The 16,177-nt window shown below is 37.4% G+C and overlaps 2 protein-coding genes across 2 annotated transcripts in view; both read left to right on the forward strand.

The window, feature by feature from the left end:
- The window catches only part of LOC122813719 (zinc-binding protein A33-like), a gene marked incomplete in the record, with an annotated part of 72,394 nt that overhangs the window by 12,912 nt on the left and 43,305 nt on the right, over positions 1-16,177 (forward strand).
- Positions 2,025-15,846, forward strand: LOC122813720 (nuclear factor 7, brain-like). The gene is made up of 2 exons (XM_044086187.1): positions 2,025-2,511; positions 15,721-15,846. The coding sequence occupies exons 1-2, from the start codon at positions 2,050-2,052 to the stop codon at positions 15,763-15,765; spliced, it is 507 nt and encodes a 168-aa protein (XP_043942122.1). The 5' UTR covers positions 2,025-2,049; the 3' UTR covers positions 15,766-15,846.

Genomic DNA, 16,177 nt, shown 5'->3' on the forward strand with positions numbered 1-16,177 from the left:
ATTAATGCAACTGCATCATGGACATCACATTTCAGCTGTTTCATTCTCCTTTGTAGGCTTTTCCTCTTGATATTGAGTTCAAGCCTCTCTCATTTAAAGTAAGGAAATTTACCTCAGTCATACTGCTGTTGCTCTTTAAACAGATAGAACTGTAAAGCAAGACAACCTGTACATTAAATACATTACCAGATATACATTACATTATAATGCAGTGGCCACTGGCCATAAGTAAGAGCAAAACAATACAAAAACTAAACAAACCAACTAAAGTGATAAATAAAGGTGCCAGTGCTCTGATGTAGCCATGTCCCAATTCTTCTTTTCCCGGTTAGGGGTCACCACAGCAGATCACTTATCTGCTCATGATTGGCAGTGGAATTTTATGGTGTCGAGTTGCCAGCCTTCCACAGAAGGCACACACACATGCACAAACTCATGCCTAGGGGCAATTTAGAGTGTCCAATCCACCTACAGCATGTCTTTGGGATGTGGGAGGAAACTGGAGCACCCAGAGGAAACCCACGTGACCACAGGGAGGACATGCAGACTCTGCACAGAAGGCACCCCAGCCAAGAATCAAACCGAAGAACCTCTTGCTGTGAGGCAGCAACACTAACTGCTGCACCACCGTGGCCACCCATGTAGCCATGTCCCAATAAACTTGTTGAAAATAAAGAGCTCTGGCTGTACGGCAGCTCAGTACTAATGCACTAGTTAACCCCTACTAGTTAAGCAACAGATAACCACACTATTTAAGCATTACAGGGGAATAAGACTGCTATGGGGTTAAGTAAAAGTAGTAAACATGTAAACAAAAGCATTACATGTCAGGTTTTTGGTTTACAGGAGTTCCCTTCCTTTACTGCTTTCTTCCCCACATTTGGAAGGAAGAAATGATGAGAGTCTTCACTGGTGTTTGGTCATCCTCTATGGCTATGGCTATTAGCTCATTGTCTCTTTCCTCCACTTGGACTAAAGCATCAAACTGTCTCTCAATAACACCAAAATAATCATCAGAAAGCTTCTCTGGATTACGTGTATTCTACAGGAGAGTGTATCCATTGTGGGGATTGGAAGGGGCTGTGCCCTCACTTCCCAGAACCACTGTAAATTTTCTGAGGTGTGTAACCACCTTGGAGTGACAAACCACATCCATCATACTAAAGGCATTAGTGGTAGGCTAACCACTGTATTTCACAAGTGTAGAGAGACCCAAGCATGTATGTTTTCCTGCAAAAATTTTAAGGCATCCCCTGGTGACACAAGGAAATTTTCTCTCTTCCATTTAAGAATCAGAGTTGATGGGTACTTGAAAATGTGATTAATTTAGTCATATAATATTATAGGAACCTTACTTCATTAAACACCCTGTGGTGCTCAATAACTTCCCTAGAAAAGGCCTGTAAAAGTTTTAGTTGCCCTAATCACATAAAACCTCTCCATACCTTAGCTGTTGCTCAACACTTGATCTGCAAAATTATGCACTCTAAATATGAAGTGCCATGGAGGTGCATTATTACCAGGTGGAGGTTTCAAGGCCCTGTGCACTGTCTCAGTGATAATGTCCCTTGAAATATTCACGCCTTTGGAATCTCTTTCTTCTTAAAAGGCCTGGCTGCTGTCATTTCATGCCTTTTTTAAGTTCAAAGGCATAGATTATTGCTCAGTTTATGAAAATAAAATGAAATAAATAAACTCACTACCATCTCAGTATAATTTCTAATGGGATAATTCAGTATATTATTGCACTGAATTTATATAGTAGCTTGAATGGTTTGACTAAATATTGTTTTTGACTCCTTTTGTGTTTTTAAATACATATTTGTATTTTCCTGAAAGGTAATTTTCATTATTTTACTTAAGAGCAGTTGTATATGAGGTATATTTGCATGTTTGCATCAGAAGGGAATTTATAAATGGCAAAAAATATATATGATTACAAAATTTAACAGATTCGGTTTGACTGGTGTGCTGTACCTTTAAAAAAATTCACTAATTGTTGTTCCTCTGTATAGTACGTGAAAGTGAAACTAAGACGCTCATTCAGTAATGATGGCACATTGCATGCAAACTGGAGACTTCTTGGAGGAGTTAAACTGTCCAGTTTGCCTTGAACTATTTAAAGATCCAGTGATATTGAAGTGTGGACATAGCTTTTGTAAGACATGTATTGATAAGGTATGGAATAGCGCCAAAAATATATCCTGTCCTGAATGCAGAGTTGAGTTCTCATCCAGGAAATACACTGTGAACAGATGTTTATCTAATCAGTCTGAGAGAGCTCGATTGATACAGCAGGAGCAGAAGGAAGAAATAACAGAGCCTGAACAGAGAAGCACAATTCATGATCCAGATTTAAAAAAAATGACAACAAATCAACATTGTGCAGAACATAAAAAACAGCTGGAATTATTTTGTGAGGAAGATGAAATGGTGGTCTGCTCTTTGTGTGTCCCTAAACATTACGGCCACCATTTTAAATCCCTGGAAGAAGCAGTTAACATGTATCAAGTAAGTGGCAGTATACTGTGTGCAAGTTTTCTTTTGAAAGTATGTTTTGTACGTTTACACCATGCAGAAGAGTCATATTTCACTAGTTTAGAATTATCTAAGATATTGAACAATCCCCAGTTGTAGTGTGAGAGGATTAGGCTATAAACTTTGTCTGGAAAGATATGAAAACAATAATTGAAAAGTGTTATTAAACTACATTAAGAACAAATAGGTTATAATATACATCTTTATTATTTCACTAAGTTTAAGTTAAATATCCTGCAAAGGCACATATTAGATCAATATCGGAGGGGGGTTACAATTACAGGCATGTCTATACAAACTAGACCCCACAACAAGGGCTGCAGTAGGCTAGAAATAGTATATGCAATAGAAATTATTTGGGTATAACAGATCAGGTAATGTACGAGTATCTCAAGGGAGTAAACATGAGCATGTATTTGCTATAGACAAGATAGGAATGAGAATCTGTGTTTATGGATTTATTGTCTCATGAAGTACCACTCTTCTGATCACAAGCCTAGAAATGTTGTGCATATTTGATGAGTCCTTTCGTGGCATCATAGGTCTGGCACAGTGCAGGTTTGAGAGGAATCCTTATGTAACATTAGAAACTTGGTATGGTGTAGGTGTAAGGGGAATTCTTTTCTAACATCACAAGACTGGCACTGCGGAGGTCTCAAAGGTATCCTTCCATGATCTAAATATGGCACTGTGCAGATCTGAAAAGAGTCATTTGCATGGGTTTAGCTAGGCATACACCATTGTGCTGCATCCACTTAAAAGTGACACGTATGCTGCTAATGCATGCACTTTTTATTTTGTGCAAAAGGGATGTACTAGACCAGGGGTGTCCAACCTTTTCAGTTGCAAGGGCCGCATAGAGTCAACAGAAATGGTCTGGGGGCAAACGGCAAGTGAGGACCAAAAAAAAAAAAAAAAGGTCTCTCATATAAACTGAAGAGCAAAAAAAAAAAAAAATGAACAATAAGTTTCTGCACTTGTGAGAAAAGGCTTGAAGCAGAAATTTGTTAGCAATTATTGTCTAGTGTAGATCTAACACAATACAAGTTGACCTAATGACAATGTATACCCCACTTGTCTCAGAAAAAAAGTATTTAGGACTGCCCCTAGACATGCCTTTCCTTCAGCAAATGCACTGACAACAACATTACCAAAACACTGACCCAACACAACCTTTGTTTTATCTTGGACAACTCTCGCATCTCCTGCTGAAATAATTATATTACGCAAATTGCAGCTTTCATCGTATTTGTTTATGCAGAACCCATTTCCCACATGTACACTTGAGAACATCATTGCAAAAACAAATGACCAAATCCAGAGCTCTGTGAGACACCACTGATAATGCCCATCAAGACAGACAGGTAACCCCACATCCTGACTTGTCTGCGTGTTTAAAATCTCCAATCTGTTAACTCCAGTAACCTGCAAAGCCTGGCTTAGCCAAAATGTGTTAATACCCAAACTGGAATAAGGACTACCTTAATCAATAACATTCCATTCTAGTGCAGAAATTGAAAAACTACAAATCGCATTCAGTGTAATATGCAGATCGATCTCCTCATTGACCAAAGAACCCACCAATGCCATGTGTTGGAACATTACACATGGCTACCACTCAGAGACAGAGCACCTTTTCTCTGTCTAATTTTCAAAATTCTCAGTCTAGGTCCAATATTAAGCATCCTTCAGTCAACTATAATTATAGAATAAGTACAAACTTCTATCACAGTATTATGTATTTGTCTCCTTAAAAAAGTCCAACTATTGTCTGATATAATTTAAGAAAAATGTATCTTTTTTCCCTTTGTGCAGAATTTCATTTCTAGTCAGTATGATCAGTCAATAGTTTATTAAGTCTGCATAAGTGTCATACTATTTCCTACAGGAATTATTTTACTTTTCATTAGATTCTACAGTTCATTGCATTGTGAGTTTTTTTTCCCCTCAGAAATTATCTCACTGTAAAACGTTTCTGGTCCTGTCTTATTCCACTCACTAGACTAGTGTATCTGGAAATGCAGGTGTCTGCAAATCATAAATGAATCAAATAGCACAGAAACTATTGTCATACTAAGGGAGTACAATCCCTTGAGCACCAGCTCTGTAAATGTTAGTTACTTCAGATACAAATGACAGCAAACATGATACCACTGGCCAACATAGTGATCGGGTATGAATGACAGATTCCCTAATATGGACAAATTCTTTCTGCTTACAAAATAAACTAATTTATCCACTATTTGTACCTAAAACAAACAAAAACAAATACAAGTCTGTTTACAATATGTCAAAGGCCACAAAACAGTGGCAGCTGCTAAACAAAAATATGCTGATGTCATCGCCTATGATTTTCTAAATATGTGTTTTTTAAACTGACTCCCACACCCATGAAAGAATGTTAAATATGCTATTTATATTTGCAACAGAAAAGTTTTAGCAACTTTTACATGCTAAGATAAGAAAGAGAAAAAAGTCTTTGTATTTCTTAAGCGCAGGAACTAAAACATTTATACTACCTTAAATAATCTGTTAGCACAGTATTATTTATTTTGCTTTTGTACTTCCAGACAAATATTACTACTAGCATCACTTTAATCCTTATGCCTAAAAACTATATCCTGACCTCAAAATAAATTTCTGCTTAGCATATGACAAAAATATTGTTATTTTAAACATTACAGATCACATCAGTTCATCTCTGTTTCTTATCCTTATCCTGTTAATTTACCTAGCCTAGAAGAAAAATCACATCTTGAATTCACATAGGCTTACAATGAAGCAGATGCCTTCTAAGAATTCAGTCATTTACAAGACATTCATTCTAGAATAGCTTAGCTTACCTTTTACTGCTGTAGAATATGTTGTAGTAGTCAGTAAATAAAATAAATCCACTTTCTTCGCCGCGATCTCACTCCTTCCTTCACCGCAAATGAAAAAAACGACCGAACGGTGTTTTTGCACATGCGCATACCAGTGGAAAGACGCTGGTATGAAAAAAACGTGAAAAAAAGAAAGTTGGCGCATGCACAGAACAGCAAAAGTACGCAGACATGTAAACACACGGAAAAAAAGTTAAGTTAAAATTAAATTTAAGGGTCGCGGGCCGCATGGAAGAGCTCTGAGGGCTGCATGCCGCCCGCGGGCCGCGGGTTGGACACTCCTGTACTAGACCCTAACTTTTTTATAGTTACTTTCTTTGTTAAATGTTGCTTTTTTTTCCTGCAGGCCTGTTTGACTTTATAGTGCTTTCGCTTAAGCATGTCATTTCGGGAGATATTTTTTTTTTTTTTTTTGGGGGGGGGGGGGGGGGGCTTTACTTGCTGGAGTGTTATATTCTGGAAGATGACTTAGAATTCCAAAAATCCTGTCTATGACCCTGGTTATTTAATATGACACATAAACACAACACTTTACAGGTCAGAAATGAGTCTGCCTTTAACAAGACTACAGCTTTTGTCCTGTGTAGGTATGATGTCTTTTTTGTTGAACCATAAGCTTGATAGTAAGGAAATCTTTGGGGGGGGGGGTCTTAAGTCTGATGCTACAGAATATGGTAGTGTTTTATAGGAGTATGTAAAGAGGTCTCATTTTACTGAATCATATTTTTAACACTGAAGTATGTAATTTCATAAGATTACAGGTCTGTCACTGTTTAGGTAAAGACGTCCCCTTTGGTGGCAGAAGTGTATGGTTCTGGCAGGATTCCTGTTTGTATGACATAATCAGACTCTTGTTTGGCCTGGTTCTCCAGAATGCACTCATCTAAGACTAATCAATACTTTGATGTGGAAAGATGCCATAGTTGATATTACTGGAACAAATCCAGGATTGAATATATATGCCAGTAAGGGGAACATGAATGTGAGGACCCACGGATATCGACACTGCTATCATAAATAGGATTAGATATGTGATATTGGTCTTAGGATTATAGTACCACCTAGAGGTACCAAGGTATGCAGCCACGGTGCAGCTATGCATATACCGTGTACATCACCATATGCATCATCATGCTCTGACATATTTATCAAAAGTGTATGGCTATATGTTTTTGATAAATTGATTCTTCATAATAAAACAGATGAACCAGGTCCTTCGGATGTTGACTTGTTAAAAAATAAAAACTTTTTCCACAACGAACAAACAGCAAGCAGCAAGCGGACTCGTAGCAGATTAAATTCAGTTTAATGCAAACAACGATACTTAGCGCTTTCACCCCTACACAGCCGGGTATCATCAGAGTATGCATAATTAATCTAGTGCACTCTTTAAATACCTTAAAACTCTTGTTAATTAACCAATCACAATTATTCTATTAAAAAAATACGTGTTTTAAAAAAAATATATGTTTTTCTCTAAGAATATATACGTATACAAATATGTTTTAAAATCCTACCCTAATGTGTTTAATGTAATACATTGTTAACATCCAAAACATCTAATGAATAATATAAACCACAAAAAAATAAAATAAAAAATGAAGAATAAACAATGAACAGTACATAAAATCATACCAGGACATCTCATAGGTTCACTATAATCATACTACCTCTAACAAAAATTGATTTAGTTTGTTAATAATAATTGTTTAAATAACTTTGGACTTAAAAAATGTAATTGTCATTTAATTTATATCAATTTATATTTCCAAAAGTTTCTAATATAATCAATTAAACCACTATGTTAATAAATGTATATACAACAAAATGTATATATAAAATATAAATATATCACCAATAAAACTTATTGTTTCTCTGTCATTAACGGAAACGGAAGAGCAACTATTCACCTTGCATTCAACCCCAGGTACTGGGAACCATAATCCATCGACTAGTCATGGTTCGAGGGGCTCAATCGAAGGAGGGATTTTTTTAGGTGCAATAGGAAGTGCTGGCAACGCATTCACACCTCCACATGCCACCAAGAACACTAGAGATGGAATTACAAGGAATAAAGTTCCCAACAAGTACGCAGATATTAAAGAACTATTGACAGCACCTAGTTTTGCCTCTGTGGTTAAAACGAGCAACAAGGACATGGGAAATTTGAACAGGCAATTAACGGAATTTGAAAAGGTACTTAAAACATATAAATCATTGCAGATGGACAATGTGTTTTTGGAAAGATGTATTGAACTCAAACAGGTACCAAAGGGGTTACGTATATTCAAACTCCCATTTGGTTTTGAGCAAAATACAGACTTATTTAGTGAATTATTACAATTATTTGACAACGTTGGTTTGCAACTGCTGAAGCTTATTATAAAAAACAATAATAGCAAATTGTTAAAATTAAATGATGTTTTAACTAAACTAGATAGCAGTATTAAGAATGACTTGTTGTTTGAATATAACAAACACCGCTTTGAAAATATTATTAAGGATATGGATAGGTTTGTCAACAAAGGTTTGGAAATTAAAAACAACAAGCTATATAGGGATAGTAATGATTATAAGAACAACAGGGTTTACAATCATTTTAGAGAATACAAGAATAAAGTAAACAATTAGAAGACAGGACGAATTTTGAACAGAACATTTGTAGTGAAAGTAATGTAGGGGAACAACAAAAGGAGCACACATTTAACAGGACAGGGTATCTATCTAACAAAGAAAATGATAGAGTTTTTTTAGAAGAACCAACATTACGGAGGTCAGAGCGAATACGCGACCGTCATCAGGGGCAATACCAACATCAGAATCAGTACAGGGAAAATCCAAGGTACAGGACTAACTCACAATACTAGGTCCTTGTGACAGTTATGTGAACACAGGAGCTTTTGATATACATTTTGAGAATATCCTATTGTTGGAAAATGGGGAAAAACCTAGTAGCAACAATAGTGAAAAAACTTCTCAAAATGAGTATGAATATGTAGACACTAATGATAGAATAAATTGTGAATTAGATTCCCCTAATAATGAATTGTATGAAAAATGTGTTACCGTTTCTGATGGTGGATTTTCTTTATACAATTATACAGATACTATTTTTGGAAGTGATTACATTTCTCTTTTTAAAAAAGGTTTTACATATGTGCCCAGTTTTAGAATTGATATAAGTAGAATGTTAGTTGGTTTAAAAATGTTCACAAGACTACTAAACTTAAAAATATTTTATGCTACAGAAAGAAATGTTACTCCTAATAATGAGACCAAACAACTGGTTTTAAAAAGAAGTAGTACATTTATTCCCCCCCAGAACTCAACTGTGCACATATTTGAAAGGCTATGTGAGGTACAATTTCGAAGGATCTTAGCTAACTCACCAAAAGTAAATGAAAATTTAACTACAGCTGAAAGATTTTGTTTAAAGGAATGAAACCAGACAAGGGAGGGGGAGTAGTGGTAATGACTAAAATTGATTATGTTAACAAAATGATGAACATGTTAAGTGATACTAAAACTTATGAAGAAGTATCTAGGTATGAGATGTGTAAGGCATACACCAAGGTGGACTGGTTACTATATGAATATATGATGGAAGGCTTGATAAATAGAAATGAATATGAATATCTATTAGTTGATTTCCCGGTTACACCTTCCATTTTTGGTATACCAAAAATTCATAAAGATATCAACGATCCACCTTTTAGACCTATTGTTTCTGCTAAAGGCTCTAAGTTAGAGGCTATAGCACGTTATATTGATGTCAATTGTAGGGACACTTTAACTAGGTTACCACACATTCTCAGGGATTCATGGCATTGTCTAGAAATAGTGAAGGAACACAAAGCTTTAATAAATTCTGACACGCTGATGGTTACTATTGATGTAGTAAACTTATTTTCGGTTATACCACATGCACAAGGCCTTACTATGTTTGAAACAAGTTTATTTAAACACAGTTGTATGCACACTGTTAAACGAAAATTGTTGGTGGATATGATGGATTTAGTTCTAACAAACAATTTTATGTTTATGGAAGGGAAATACTACAGGCAAAAGGCAGGTGTGGCCATGGGTGCAAGATGTGCCCCAATATATGCCAATTTGGTGTTGGCCAATTGGGAGACAAATAGTATTTTCACTTCTAGTTATTTTTCAAAAATTTTGCTTTACTGTAGGTTTCTTGATGACATACTGATATTTTGGAAAGGTAACAAGGAAGAACTGAATGAATTTATATTATTTCTGGATACAACATCTACATTCTTGAGATTCACACATAAAATTTGTTACAACAACTGTGAATACCTTGACATTTTATTTTATAAAAATGATGAAGGTATAGAATCAAATATATACAGAAAGAAAACATATTCTAATTCCTTTCTACATTTTAACAGTATTCACCCTTATTTTCAAAAAAAGAACTTGGTTAAAGGGCAAATGGTGCGCCTATCACGTATAATAACAGAGGACACCAGATTCTCTATAGAAATTGATAGATTAGTTGGGATGTTTCAGGACAGGAACTACCCACATATACTATTAAACAACGTGAAAGAAGAGATCTTATACAAGAGACATACACATTATAAACCAATATTGAAAGCAGGACAGAGTAGTAATTCAAATGGAAAAAATGAAATAGACAAAACCAAAAGAGACGCTTTTATATTACCATACAATGATGAAACTAAACCAATTATAATTGCATTAAAAGAGACATGGTCAAGTGTGTTTATGAACACACTAGATTTACCGAATATTATTGGTGAATATCCGAATGTGGTATACAGTAGGGGAAAAAATTTGAAAGAATTTTTTGAAACCAGTGGTCGTAACAACATTTATAAAAATTCCAAAATGAGTAAATGTGGATTTTGTAAAACATGTAAATTTATAAATGATGGGCCATATGTTGAAGTACATAATTACAGTAGGTCCATCAGGTGTCCTGGGGTATGTAATTGCAACACAAGAATGGTTGTATATTTGGCTTCTTGTTTATCATGTCAAGCATATTACATAGGGAAAACTATCAGGAGACTAAGAGACCGTATTATGGAACACAACAGAGATATTAAGAACAAAAAATGTACTAATTCACTATACAATCACAGTACTAAATGTAAAGAATTCAAGAGGTTTATTTTTTTCATCATAGACAAGGTTCCACATAACTTTGGTAAAGGTGGTGATGATAAAACTTTTTTGGAGGTTAAAGAATGTTTATGGCAGTTAAGATTAAATGCCAATCAATTACCGGGTATCAACGAACAAATCTCCATAATTAGTATTTTAAAACACAAATCTCACTTCATATGACAGAGAAACAATAAGTTTTTATTGGTGATATATTTATATTTTATATATACATTTTGTTGTATATATATTTATTAACATAGAAGTTTAATTGATTATATTAGAAACTTTTGAAATATAAATTGATATAAATTAAATCATAATTACATTTAAGTCCAAAATTATTTAAATAATTATTAGTAACAAACTAAATCAATTTTTGTTAGAGGTAGTACGATTATAGTGAACCTATGAGATGTCCTGGTATGATTTTATGTACGGTCCATTGTTTATTCTTCATTTTTTATTTTTATTTTTTGTGGTTTATATTATTCATTAGATGTTTTGGATGTTAACAATGTATTATATTAAACACATTAGGGTAGGATTTTAAAGCACATGTGTATACATATATATTCTTGGAGAAAAATATATATATTTTTTAAAACACGTATATTTTAACAGAATAATTGTGATTGGTTAATTAACAAGAGTTTTAAGGTATTTAAAGAGTCATCATTCTCTTTCGGCTTTTCCCGTTAGGGGTCGCCACAGCGGATCATCTCTTTCCATTTCTTCCTATCCTCTGCATCTTGCTCTGTCACACCAACCGCCTGCATGTCCTCTCTCACCACGTCCATAAACCTTATCTTAGGCCTTCCTCTATTCCTCTTACCTGGCAGCTCCATCCTTAGCATCTTTTTCCCAATATACCCATCATCCCTCCTCAGCACATGTCCAAACCAACGCAATCTCGTCTCTCTTGCTTTGTCTCCAAACTGTCCAACATGAGCTGACCCTCTAATATACCGATTCCTAATCCTATCCATCCTAGTCACACCGATTGCAAATCTTAACATCTTTAACTCTGCCACATCCAGCTCTGACTCCTGCCTTTTGTCAATGCCACTGTCTCCAACCCATATAACATAGCTGGTCTCACTACACTCTTGTAGACCTTCCTTTCACTCTTACGGATACCCGTCTGTCACAAATCACTCCTGACACTCTTCTCCACCCATTCCACCCTGCCTGTACTCTCTTCTTCACCTCTCTTCCACATTCACCATTACTCTGAACTGTTGATCCCAAGTACTTAAACTCGTCCACCTTTACCAACTCTACTCCCTGCATCCTCACCATTCCTCTACCCTCCCTCTCATTTACACACATATATTCTGTCTTAGCCCTGCTGACCCTCATTCCTCTGCTCTCTAGAGCATATCTCCACCTCTCCAGAGTCTCCTCAACCTGATTCCTACTCTCACTACAGATCACAATGTCATCTGCAAACATCATAGTCCACGGGGCCTCCTGTCTGATCTCATCTGTCAACCTGTCCATCACCACTGCAAATAAGAAAGGACTCAGAGCTGATCCTTGATGTAATCCCACCTCCACCTTAAACGGATCTGTCACTCCCACTGCAGTCCTCACCACTGTCACACTACCCTCGTACATATCCTGTACCACTCTTACGTACTTCTCTGCCACTCCCGACTTCCTCATACAATACCACAACTCTTCTCTAGGCACCCTGTCATATGCTTTCTCCAAGTCTACAAAGACGCAATGCAACTCCTTCTGACCTTCTCTGTATTTCTCCATCAACACTCTCAGAGCAAACATTGCATCTGTAGTGCTCTTTCCTGGCATGAAACCATACTGCTGATCACTAATCATCACCTCCCTTCTTAACCTTGCTTCCACTACTCTTTCCCATAACTTCAAGCTGTGACTAATCAGTTTTATCCCTCTGTAGTTACTGCAGCTCTGCACATCACCCTTATTCTTAAAGATAAGTACCAAAACACTTTTTCTCCACTCCTCAGGCATCCTCTGACTTTCCAAAATTTCATTAAACAATCTAGTTAGAAATTCCACTGCCATTTCTCCTAAGCACCTCCATGCTTCCATTGGTATGTCATCTGGGCCAACAGCCTTTCCATTCTTCATCCTCTTCATAGCTGCCCTTACTTCCTCCTTGCTAATCTGTTTCACTTCCTGATTCACTATCCCCACATCATCCAACCTTCTCTCTCTCTCATTCTCTTCATTCATCAGCCTCTCAAAATACTCTTTCCATCTACTCAACACACTCTCCTCTCTTGTGAGTACCTTTCCCTCACTATCCTTTATCACCCTTACATGCTGCACATCTTTCCCAGCTCTGTCCCTCTGTCTAGCTAATCGGTACAGGTCCTTTTCTCCCTCTTTAGTGTCCAATCTCTCGTACAACTCTCCATATGCCCTATCCTTAGCTTTTGCCACCTCTCTCTTTGCCATGCGCCTCATCTCCTTATACTCATGTCTACTTTCTTCATCTCTTTGACAATCCCACTTCTTCTTCGCCAGCCTCTTCCTCTGTATACTCTCCTGTACTTCCTCATTCCACCACCAGGTCTCCTTGTCCTCCTTCCTCTGTCCAGATGTCACACCAAGCACCTTTCTAGCAGTCACCCTTACTAGTTCTGCTGTAGTTACCCAGCTATTCGGTAACTCTCCACTGCCTCCCAGTGCCTGTCTTAACTCTTCCCTAAACTCCACTTCACAATCACCCTTTTTAACTTCCACCATTTAATCCTTGGCACAGCTTTCACATTCCTCCTCCTCTTCTTGATCACCAACGTCATTCTACATACCACTAATCTATGCTGCTTAACTACACTTTCACCTGCCACCACTTTACAGTCTCCAATCTCCTTAAGACTGGCCCTCCTACATAGTATATAATCAACTTGTGAGCATCTTCCTCCACTCTTGTACGTCACCCTATGCTCCACCCTCTTCTTAAAATACGTATTCACCACAGCCATGTCCATCCTTTTCGCAAAATCCACAATCATCTGACCTTCTGCATTCCTCTCCTTAACACCATACCTACCCATCACTTCCTCATCCCCTCTGTTCATTTCACCAACATGCCCATTAAAGTCCGCTCCAATCACTAGTCTCTCACCCTTGGGTACACTCACCACAACTTCATCCAACTCACTCCAAAATTTCTCTTTCTCTTCCATCGCACACCCAACTTGAGGAGCATATGCACTAACAACATTCATCATTACACCATCAATTTCGAGCTTCATAAACATCACTCGGTCAGACACTCTCTTCACGTCTAAAACACTCTTGGCATATTGTTCCTTTAGTATAACCCCTACCCCATTTCTCCTGCCATCCACACCATGATAAAACAATTTGAACCCGTTTCCTAAACACCTGGCCTTACTTCCCTTCCATCTGGTCTCTTGCACACACAATATATCAACCTTCCTTCTCTCCATCATATCAGCTAGCTCTCTTCCTATACCAGTCATACTGCCAACATTCAAAGTTCCTACCCTCACTGCTACACTCCTAACCTTCCTCCTATCTTCCTGCCTTTGGGCACGCCGCCTCCTCTTCTCCTTCGGCCAACAGTAGCCCAATTTCCGCCAGCACCCTGTTGGCTAACAGTACTGGTGGCGGTCGTTGTTAACCCGGGCCTCGACCGAACCGGTATGCAATTATGAAAAGTTCTCCGCATCAGTAATTTTTGGCAGAAGTTTTATGCCGGATGCCCTTCCTGACGCAACCCTCCCCATTTATCCGGGCTTGGGACCGGCACAAAGAAATGCACTGGCTTGTGCAAAGGTATTTAAAGAGTGCACTAGATTAATTATGCATACTCTGATGATACCCCGTTGTGTAGGGGTGAAAGCGCTAAGTATCGTTGTTTGCATTAAACTGAATTTAATCTGCTACGAGTCTGCTTGCTGCTTGCTGTTTGTTCGTTGTGGAAAAAGTTTTTTAACAAGTCAACTTTCGAAGGACCTGGTTCTTCTGTTTTACTAGTTTTAAGTTGTTTACATGATTCTTCATAATATCTGATTCACTAAATGTTTTTCTGCCAAAGCAGGAAGAGTTTTTTTCCAGTATACTCAAAAGGTGTTTTGTCCAGCGAAAGTCACTACAGGCTGTTGGGGAACATACTTGTTGATGTGGCTACATACTACAAGATGAGCACATAGGTAGGTACTGGGCATGCTCTACAGAAGACAACTAAAGAGCCTAACTGAGCTGCCCAATAACACTGTCTGCTTAAATTACTTGTCAGCAAATAGAGGCTGAAGGAATTGAACTCTGGAGTACAGAAAGCAGCTTTAACAGGTCACAGGCTTAGTCCTCTGCAATAACTGCCAACATTTTGCTGAAATTGTTCCACTGGGGAATTGACCCAGTAACTTCTGCATCAGAAGTAGATGTGATAATCACTTCACTACTGGCTACAGCCCTGGTATGTGGATTTGCAGAGGCTGCCAGTGAGTGAGTGATGCCTTATGGTCTAGATTCCCAGTATAAGCTTATCCAGTCCTTCATTAACTGCTATGCCACACTCCTTTCCTATAAACAAGAAAGAATAGTAGGGAAAACTGCTTTTCCAACCCTGCAAAGTCAGGCCTGTAATTCTCACCTGTAATGATTAGAGCTCCATAATTACCACGGTCTTATTCTAGGTGAGATATTCCTTCCAAATATACCTTTTGTGGGAGAATACTTGATCAATGGCTTTCTCTCTCTCTCACTCTGCCTTTCCTTTTCACTTTATATAGGGCCATTAATATGGATGGCAATAGGTGAGAAAAACACAAGAACAAATTAAAAATATATATTTGTATAATAAAATATCCCCTCATCTTTCCCTACCCATGTCCTAAAAATGTATTTTTAATTCGTTTTTATTCAGTTCCCCAAGTGGCATCACCACCAGATCAGATATTCCATTCATGCACCAGCATCTCCAGCAACTCATCTTTCATGTCTCAATTAAATCACAATATAAACAGTTGCCTTTTCTGTGCAATGCAGCCTTTGGGTCGTAAAGAACATGATGGGGTCTGTTTCTGAATCGAGAGTATTAGTGACACAGTTAGGAATGCATTCTCTGCCGCAATGGGATAGGCAGAACTTAGTTTCTGAGATAGTGTTTTAATTTCTGAATCCACAGTTTGGAAATGCTGTAACACTCCTTGTGATTTTAAGGCTGAATTGAAAGCAGCTTCAGCGTCTCTGGAATCCAGTCTGAAGGATCTACAAGAACTGCAGAAAGAACAGGAAGAGAAAGTCTCAAGCATCAAAGTAAATAATGTTTATGTTTTTTTTCCATTCAGTCTTATACAAGTAAATCGTTTTTTTTTCGTGCGTATAACTGAGAATATTTATCTTGTCTCATTTTTTAACTTCCCAGGAACAGGCCCTCAGTTTGGAGCAACACATTAGGTCAGAGTTTAACAAACTTCATATGTTTCTCCAAGTTAAAGAACAGCAACTGATTCAACAACTCAAAGGAGAAGCAGCAGGCATTCTGACAGAGATGGAGAAAAATATGAGGAAAATTAAAGAAAAGAGTGCCATTGTTCATCAGGAGATATCAGACATTCAGTTAAAGATGCAGGAAGAAGATT

This window comes from Protopterus annectens, chromosome 10.part0 (genome assembly GCF_019279795.1).
Source record: "Protopterus annectens isolate FY-2018-M chromosome 10.part0, PAN1.0, whole genome shotgun sequence".
Lineage (NCBI taxonomy): Eukaryota > Metazoa > Chordata > Ceratodontiformes > Protopteridae > Protopterus > Protopterus annectens.